This window comes from Sinocyclocheilus anshuiensis, unplaced genomic scaffold (genome assembly GCF_001515605.1).
Source record: "Sinocyclocheilus anshuiensis isolate Anshui unplaced genomic scaffold, SAMN03320099.WGS_v1.1 scaffold603, whole genome shotgun sequence".
Lineage (NCBI taxonomy): Eukaryota > Metazoa > Chordata > Actinopteri > Cypriniformes > Cyprinidae > Sinocyclocheilus > Sinocyclocheilus anshuiensis.
The window spans coordinates 966320-975706 of record NW_015551055.1 but is presented as its reverse complement, the minus strand read 5'-3'; the positions used below and the strand labels follow the sequence as shown (position 1 = coordinate 975706).

Below are 9387 nucleotides of genomic sequence, written 5' to 3'. Positions count from 1 at the left end.
ACAACACACAGATTCATGGGTATGTAAATTTTGAACAGGATAATTTTTTTAATTAAATTATTATTTTGCCTTGTGGCGTATATGTAAACAACTGTTATGTGTATTCGCTTATTCAGGACAGTACTAAATTAAAAAAAATCATGATCCCACTTATTTAGTTAAAAGTATTAACATTTTGCATATTCTGCAAGTGGTATGTAAACATATGAGCAGAATATGAAATATGAGCAGAAAATGTATAAATAAATAAAAAGAGACAAATCATTGAAGTCAGTTGATGTAATTGTTGATGTAAATGTAATTATTGTGACGCACCTGAAACTCCTCTGCGATTTTGGGGCCATCCAGAAACAGGCGAGTGTTAAGGCAGTCCACTGGGCCAAAGTTTGATGTGAACTCTTTGAACTCCTGGAAGACTTTAGGGTACATGGCTGCCGACATCACATCTTCAGGAGTTATTTCATTACCATGTGCCATTCGCAGATCAGACTCAAGAGCCTCGAAGTCCATCGGTGGAAGTGAAGCCCCTGGACGACCTTCGATACGAGGCAATGCCTTGAGCACCTTTGAGAAACATCAAACTTGTTACACTCCCGGAAAAAAAATGTAAAAACTATCTTTAGGGGTACAGCAGCTTGTCACTGGGGCAGTGCCTTTAAAAGAAATCTTTGTATTTTATTTACCCCTAAATGGTTCATAGTAGGGTACATATTACTACTTTTAGGGGTAGATAAGGTACAAAGTTGTCTCTTTAAAGATACTACCTCAGTGACATACTGTTGTATACCTAAGGGTACAATATTTTTGCATTTTTTCCTTTTTTTTTGGACAGCATATGGGCATAAACTCTGGTTAAACAATCAGATTACCAGCAGAACACAACTTCACTAACCCTTAAAGAGAGTTCACCCAAATTGAAATATTTGTCATTATACGAACCCTCCCTAGATCTTCTTGACATGTTCATTAGAATTACTGAAGAAGCAGCAATGTCTGACTTGGGGAGCAATTTTTTATTATTTTTTTTTTTTACTAAATTTAGAGCTCGACACAGTCACTTTCCTGATTCACTCTCATGATATGGACAGTGGCAAGGATATTCTAAACAAATTCCCCTTAGTGAAGTGAACAAAGACGATTTTCATTTTTTTTATTATGGTAACACTTTATGGTAACGTTCAGTTGTAAGTAATTTATAAGTGATTAGTTAATGATGAACTAATCATTTACAAAACATAACTATGTGCTCATAAATGATTATTAAGTAATATGCTAACGATTTACAAATCTGTCGTAAGTTATCTTAAAAAAATAGCATATCATGAAATAATTAAACAGATCCTTAGTAGATGGTTAATATAAGTTACTAGTTAATATATTATTAATCACTTATAAATCATTGAAATGTCAACATTGTATTATTATCTCACAGCATTAAAATACTCCATGTGTGTCAGAGAAGACATCTGTCTACACCCTCACCAGTCAGCCCTTACACTGCAGTACACACTACAAAGTATTCAAAACCTGTTGTGTAAACGCATGAATAAATCATTTACAAAGCGTTCTGCATCCCCTAATCTAAAGTGTAAACTACTCATCAGTTGTAAATGTTTTACTCATCATTCGTAGATCTTTCACCCCAGTGTGTATACACACACAACCTGTAACCGGCAGGTTTGTAAAACATTTACAAACTGATGAGTAGTTTACACTTTAGAATAGGGGATGCAGAAAGCTTTGTAAATGATTTATTCATGCGTTTACACAACAGGTTTTGAATACTTTGTAGTGTCTACTGCAATGTAAGGGCTGACTGGTGAGGGTGTAGACAGATGTCTTCTCTGACACACATGGAGTATTTAAACGCTGTGAAATTGAGTGGAGTGTTAAACCGGTTCACGTTATCACTAGATCCCACACACTCCACACAGAACACAAGTCTGTGCTGATGAGAGAAAGGCTTTAACACAACCCACTGGAATCCCCTAAGTGCAAGTCATTTACACATGTTTATTCACTTGACAGCAAATAATTTATTATTCTTTAAAAAAAATAGTTTTAGCATAATTGCATTTTTGGGCTTTTTAACAGACTAGCTTACAACTTTAACGTAACATACATAAATTATATACTGATCCTTTACTAATGGTTTAATCATCATTTGTTCATGATTAACAAATGTTTATTGAGACAATAGTACAATGATGACATTTCAATTATTTATAAGTGATTAATAATAGTAACTTAACTAGTAGCTATACTGAATAAAATTATTAATTGAATTTGCTAAATTTTTTTAAGTGGTTGCCATAAATTTATTATAGCTACATTTAAATAAACAAATTTAGTTGATTAGTTCATCATTAACTAATCACTTATAAATGACTTACAACTGAACGTTATTATAAAGTGTTACCTTTATTAGATTTTTTTTTAGTGAACTACTCCTATAATAAAACTGAAGAATGGCCAAGGAGAATTTGTCCTGAGTGAAATGACTTCCTCATGACAGCCAATCCAGGTTTTAGATTCTGACAGCTCAAGAACAAGCAAGCTAAAGAGCGATGTGAGTCAGTCTTCAGGTCATGGGTCGCATCTCTCTGGGATCACTCCTGCAACTTTGAGATTTCCAGCACACATTTTTAATGGATTCCATCACCAAAAAGCATAAATATTTAGCAAATGAATCAACAATAGCACCATTCACTATCTTACAATGTTTTTGTCCTCTGGCTAGTGCCTGACTTTGCAAGCTCAAACATACTAAATACATCATTAGTGCTGTCAGAGTGGGCGTTAATGAACAAAGACAGAAACACGTTGACAAATAGGTCAATTGCAAAGGAGAAGCTACACCATCAATATGCCATTAAAATGACTCAATTCATTATGGACAAAAACTTGTTATATTTCTTGGTGTTGGCAAGGCAACAACAACCAAGTGACACTATTTTCTCCTTTCTGTTTTGCAGCAGTGAGAACGAATTGAAAAATGGTCCTTGGACTTGCACTGAGAAACAGTCTGGTGGCTAACAGGAGCAAAGTAAACAGACTACACAAAAGGGCTGGTGCAGGAGAGAGGGAGAAAACAAAACAGATCAGCTCATAAAATGCTCAGCAGCCCATTTTGTTTTTCAGATAAAATAGTTGAAAAGGTTGCCTACAGTCCCAACCCACCTAACTTTGAATAAATTGCCACTTACTAGCAGTTTGTCATAATTTCAGGTCATATGGGCTCCGTTTTGTTTGATGCATCCTATAGGTTTATTTTAGTGGTTCTGTGACTCAGTTACGCGGTCTGAGCATTTGTATGCAAGCTTATTTGTCCAGGCTAGCTTTGGGCTAAAGAAGCTCACGCGTGTGCTTCCTTATTTCTAATCTTTTTTTCCTCATCACTCCATCACTTGAGATTCCACAGGGGCATTTATTTATTTTTCCACTTCAGTTCTGCGAAGCTGATGATTCATATATAACAATCTCAATACCTCAGAACTGAGAGGCTGTTTGTTTTTAGCAATAGAGTAACACGTCCTCACTGGATTTGTCAGTGGCAGACATTGCAAATTCATTCTTAAAGTGATCCAAAGGCCAAAATATCTGCGCAAAATACCATTATTAATATTATAAAGGTGCTTTTATATATTACAAATGAGATGTACAAGCTTTGCATTACCCCAATATATATATATATATATATATAGGTTTTCTGTATCAAAATCTTCTAAAGCTAATCCTTAAATAAACAGTTCACCCAAAAATGAAAATGCTATGATAATTTATTCTATTCTACTCTATTTATATACATTTTTTTTTTGAATTAATGAATTTTTTTTTTCTTCTCAGAATATCTTCTTTGTTTTCAGCAAAAGAATCATACTGTCAATGTCTGGTTGGTGTGCCCATGATAGGCCACCAGAGGGCACACTTCTTAATTGTTGTTTGTTTCTCTGGACTTCAGTTCCCATCACCATTTGCTTGGACAAGTCTCATTTCATTCAGCTGTGTCTCATTTACCTTGTTAATTTATCCTCATATAAGCCCGGTTTTCTGTGTCTTTGGTTGCTGGTTTATTATTTTCTGTTATGTGTTTTCTGATGCTCTGTTTTGCCCTGATTTGGATTATTCTTTGTTTTTGGATTTTTTACAATAAATGCTGCATTTGGATCTGCTTGTTTTGGAGCATTCCGTGACAGAATAAACCAGCCATTTACAGATCTAGCAGCTAGACTGAGCTATCGACTTGTGGACCATGGGGATTTGAATTCTTCCTCCTGTTTTGAAGGAGTGGAAAGCTCGGCTTAGGATGTTGGCGGATCTTCAGCAACAGGGGATGCAAGTGGGTGGACTGGCACAGACGTTTTGGACATTGGCGGTAGGATTAGAACTTTGTAATTCTGAGCTCAGCAAGATTTTTAATGATTGCCTAGACAATCCCTTGCCTCCTTGGGAGATGGAAAACTCTCGACTTTTGGAGTTTCATTGATTATCTCTGTTACCGCAATTTAGTAGCATCATGTCGATCTGAGCCGATTGCAGTGCCCCCGTAGATACCCGAGTCTCCTCCAGCTGATAGTGAATCTTCAGTCTCTGTCTCGCAAGCGAAGGTCAAGCAGGAAGAGGGCAGCAAGGACTATCCAGGTGGTTCTGAGTCTGGTGGTCCTGGAGAACTCGACTCCGGTAGTATCGAGTCTGGTGGTCCTGGAGGACCCGGCTCCGCTGGTATCGAGTCTGGTGGTCCTGGAGGATCTGACTCTGGTGGTCCCGAGTCTGGTGGTCCTGGAGGACCCGACTCCGGTGGTATTGAGTTTGGTGGTCCTGGAGGACCCGACTCTGGTGGTCTCAGAGCTCGCCACAGAACAGCCCAATTTCACTGCTGCTGCCATTATCAAGAAGGCCGTCTTTGCCTTTGGCCTCTGGACTGTCCTGCGTGCTTGGAAGCATTCAGAGTCCACTCCATAGCCCGCTCCAGTCCAGGAGTTCTCAGAGTCCACTCATGAACTCGCTCCAGTCCGGGAACCCTCAGGGTCCACTCGTGAACCTGCTCCAGTCCGGGAGCCCTCAGAGTCCACTCCCGAGTTCACTCCGGAACCCACTCAAGTCTAAGAGAGAACTCCAGAGGTTACTCAAGTTTATGAGCTCACTCCTGAGCTCATTTCAGTCCAGGAGTCCACTACTGAGTCTGCTCTAGTTCCTCCCGAGGTGGAGGTTTCTGTTGTGGAGCCTCTCGAGGTGACGGCGTCTGCTTCAGCTGCCCTCTGGGCGGTGGTAGTCACTCCTGAGCTCTCAGTCTGCCTTGTCAGGGCCAAGGAGACTGTTGTTGAACTATCTGCCTGCCCCGTCTTGGTCACGGAGACCATTGCTGAACTGTGTGCCTGTACCGTGACAGTCATCAAGGCAGTCACTAACCTGTCTATGCTCTTCTTTGCAGTCCTGCCTGAGCTGCTAGGGGGTTCATTGGCCTTGTCAGCTCCGATGAGGTGGTTGTCAGCTCCACCTTTACGGTCTGCCATGCTCCTGGCTCTGACCTGCCAGGGTTGTTGTTCGGCTGGAGCCTCGCTGGTCTGTCCCTCCGGTCCCACCCTGGAGCTTCACGCCCTGTCGGCTCCACTTAGGCTCCGCTCTCTGTCAGCTCTACCCCAGCTGCTTGCCCTGCCGGCTCCCTCCTTGAGGCAGGCTCTGCTCTTGCTGCCGGCCCCGCCCTGGCCTCCTGCCCTGCCGGCCCCGCCCTGGCCTCCTGCTCTTCCGGCCCCACCCTGGCCGCCTGCTCTGCCGTCCCCGCCCTGGCACCTTTGTCTGCCTCTGTCTCTGGGCCCTCTTCTGCTACATGGGCCTGGCCCACCATCCCTCCCCCTGATCCGCCTCCTTTCCACTTCCCTCCTGAACTTTTGTGTTTTCTGGTGGAGCGTCTGGTATCCGCTCCTTAGAGCGGAGGTGATGTCAATGTCTGGTTGGTATGCCCATGTAAGGCCACCAGAGGGCAGTTCCCATCATCCTTTGCTTTGACAATCTAGTCTCATTTCATTCAGCTGTGTCTCATTTACCTTTGTTAACTTATCCTCATAAGCCCGGTTTTCTTTGTCTTTGTTTGCTGGTTTATTATTTTCTGTTATGTGTTTTCTGATGCTCTGTTTTGCCCTGATTTGGATTATTCTTTGTTTTTGGATTTTTTTTACAATAAATGCTGCCTTTGGATCTGCTTGTTTTGGAGCATTCCGTGACACATACAAGTTTGGAGCGACATGAGTAGATGACAGAATTTTCATGTTTTGGTGAACTATTCTTTTAAAGAAAGGTCTCTATCTCTTCTCCACTTTAAAATCTCATTCCAGTGAATGTACATACAGTCCCAATGTGGAAAAAATAAACACACAAAAAGTGAGAAAACTACAAAGCTAGCTTTCCAAGCCTGAGGTAAGGCAAGAAGCTTAAGGGGAGGACTTGAACTGCACTTATTTCATAGTAAGTTAAAGCATAGCATTATGCATTCCTTATCTGCTCTGTCATTACCATAAACCACTGCGAGAGCAATTGTGCTACTACACATATGGTGGAGAAAGACGCTTTCTAAGATTGCTGGCATGTGCACTCAGACTCTCTGCTATATAGTTTGAAAACAGTGCAGTATGGTTCACCAGGTGACTTGCAGAGAAACTGCGGGAAAGTTTACGGACGCTTGTCACAGGTTATATAATTTCATAACTCAGAAAATAGCAGGAGTTGGTAGGAGAGCTTCTGTTTCCCTCACACTGGTCTCTGGGCTGGGTGAAAGGGGATATTTGACATTGTTGACACAGATTGGAAGGAGATGAGATTTGCTCTTTTTTTCCCCCTGAATCATCTGTCCCCATCCAAGTGTGTGCATTTAGGCTGTTTGTCATTCTGTACTGTCACAGCCTGGCTGGAAATATCACTAGGGAGATGTCATGTGCTAAACAACCCTCCTGGAAAGATCAATAAGCCTAGATAAAAAAGGTGCCACCGAAATATTACCAGTCTCTTTGACCATTAATCACCAGACATTTGTCTGTCAATACTGTAGCGAATCAGCTCATAAGGGAAATATGAATAATTAATCATAACTAGTTATAATTAATTATAAATATTTAGATCCGCTGTAGATATTTACTTGACCTCTCAGGGTCAACTGTCTGTCAATTCTAAGAATGTTAATTTCCTGGTTAAGGGAAACTTGTTAATCTAATGAATAACTGATTTGTTAAATCAAATGAAAAATTGTGTTTTTGATTGGTCCAGACGCTACAATACAAAGATATGAAGTCGTATGGAGTGATGCTTAATTAAATTTTAAAATACATTAAGCGATTTATGAAGAGCTAAACCACTGATTGTTCTTCATGGTGCTTCACTAAATATGTCAATTAATACGAAATCTACACTGAACAAAATTATAAACGCAACACTTTTGTGTTTGGGATGCTCTGGATCGGCGTATACGACAGCGTGTTCCAGTTCCTGCCAATATCCAGCAACTTCGCACAGCCATTGAAGAGGAGTGGACCAACATTCCACAGGCCACAATCAACAACCTGATCAACTCTATGCGAAGGAGATGTGGTGCACTGCGTGAGGCAAATGGTGGTCACACCAGATACTGACTGGTTTTCGGACCCCCCAATACAGTAAAACTGCACATTTTAGAGTGGCCTTTTATTGTGGCCAGCCTAAGGCACACCTGTGCAATAATCATGCTGTCTAATCAGCATTTTGATATGCCACACCTGTGAGGTGGATGGATTATCTCGGCAAAGGAGAAGTGCTCACTAACACAGATTTAGACAGATTTGTGAACAATATTTGAGAGAAATAGGCCTTTTGTGTACAAAGAAAAAGTCTTAGATCTTTAGAAAAAGAGATCGCATTTAATTATATGTCTGAAAATCCACTAGGAGTTTTTCTGCTCTCCATCTGTCTGAGAGTGCTCTCATGCACTTTAGCTAACAAAGAGACTCATTTCACCGGCCCAAATCAAATTAGTCAGGCATGATGGTACATTGCTTTCCTCACAGGATCCACAGGAGAGAAGACTACAAAGCAGTGGGGCTGTAATGGGAACTCATGTAGCCATAAAACAGTTTGAAGCTTTTCGCTCTCTGACCTGAACGCATCTTCCTGTGGTCGAGCCTCAAAGGGAGCTGTGTAATTGTTCCAACTGCGAGTATGTTTACGCACTAACTGCCAAATCATATATAGCAACATGAAGGAAAATCAGGTAGGTGTGTGCATGTGTGTTTGTGTTAGCATCAATGCGCACATGTGCATGTGACTATCATCTCTGGTCCAGAGAGTACATATCGTTCAGTACCTTGTAGAACAGTGACTGGGTGAGATACCTGACATGGACTTAGTCAGACCTTGAGACTGTCTACTAGTTTCAAAATACTTACAATACACATTTTAACAAATCAGTTTACAGTAAATACCACTAAATACACTAAAAACACTTGCAGCTAGAACTAGAATTTAAATAACCGAGTCAACAGATGAACAAAAGCATTTAACTAATAAGTACATTACCGTTCAAAAGTTTAGGGTTGTTAAGATTTTTAAATGTTTGTTCAAAATAATCTCTATTGTATCAAATATACAATAAAACCAGTAATATGGTGAAATATAAATACTATTAAAAAAACTGTTCTATTTTAATATATTTTAAAAAGTAATGACAAAGCTGAATTTTCAGCAGCCATTATTACAGTCTTTAGTGTCTCATGATATAGAGATGTATATCTCTATCATGATATACTGTATATGTCTATATATATATATACTTAATATAAATATATATATATTATATATATTTTTTTGGTGCTCGAGAAACATTTCTTATTATTATCACGGGGTTGATAATACATTACGGACCTAAACTTTTAAAGTCTTGTATATTATTTTGTCAAATTATTTGAATGAATATTAACATGTTATTTTGTGTATTGCTGCAAAAAGGAACATGTAAAATGTAATTTGGGGGCTAAATTTATTAAATTTAAATTTATACATGGTCATTTAATTTAGAGGAAGGGTCACACTTTATTTTAAGGTCCAATTCTCACTATTAAAAAACCATTAACTTTGACTTTTGCCTCAATAAACTCATAATGTGCTGCTTATTAATAGTTAGTAAGGTAGTTGTTAAGTTTAGGTATTGGGAAGGATTATATGGTCATGCAGAACATGTTATACTAATAAACAGCCAATATGTTAATAATAGGCATTAGGGATGTAACGATTCACTCAACTCATGATTCGATTCGATTCGATTCACGATTTTGATTTCACGATTCTATTCGATTCACGATTTGTTTTTACAAAATGAGATTTAAGACAAATTATAAATTAAATGTGTCCTTTTATTATTGCTTGGAC

General features: G+C 39.4%; 1 protein-coding gene across 1 annotated transcript in view; it reads right to left on the bottom strand.

Annotated features, from left to right (window-relative positions):
* LOC107661964 (pyruvate carboxylase, mitochondrial-like) overlaps positions 1 to 9387 on the bottom strand; it is a 211738-nt gene that overhangs the window by 5061 nt on the left and 197290 nt on the right. The window contains exon 19 of the mRNA XM_016451788.1: positions 316 to 564. Within this exon, the coding sequence (XP_016307274.1) occupies positions 316 to 564 (249 nt within the window). The remainder of the gene's footprint in view (positions 1 to 315; positions 565 to 9387) is intronic.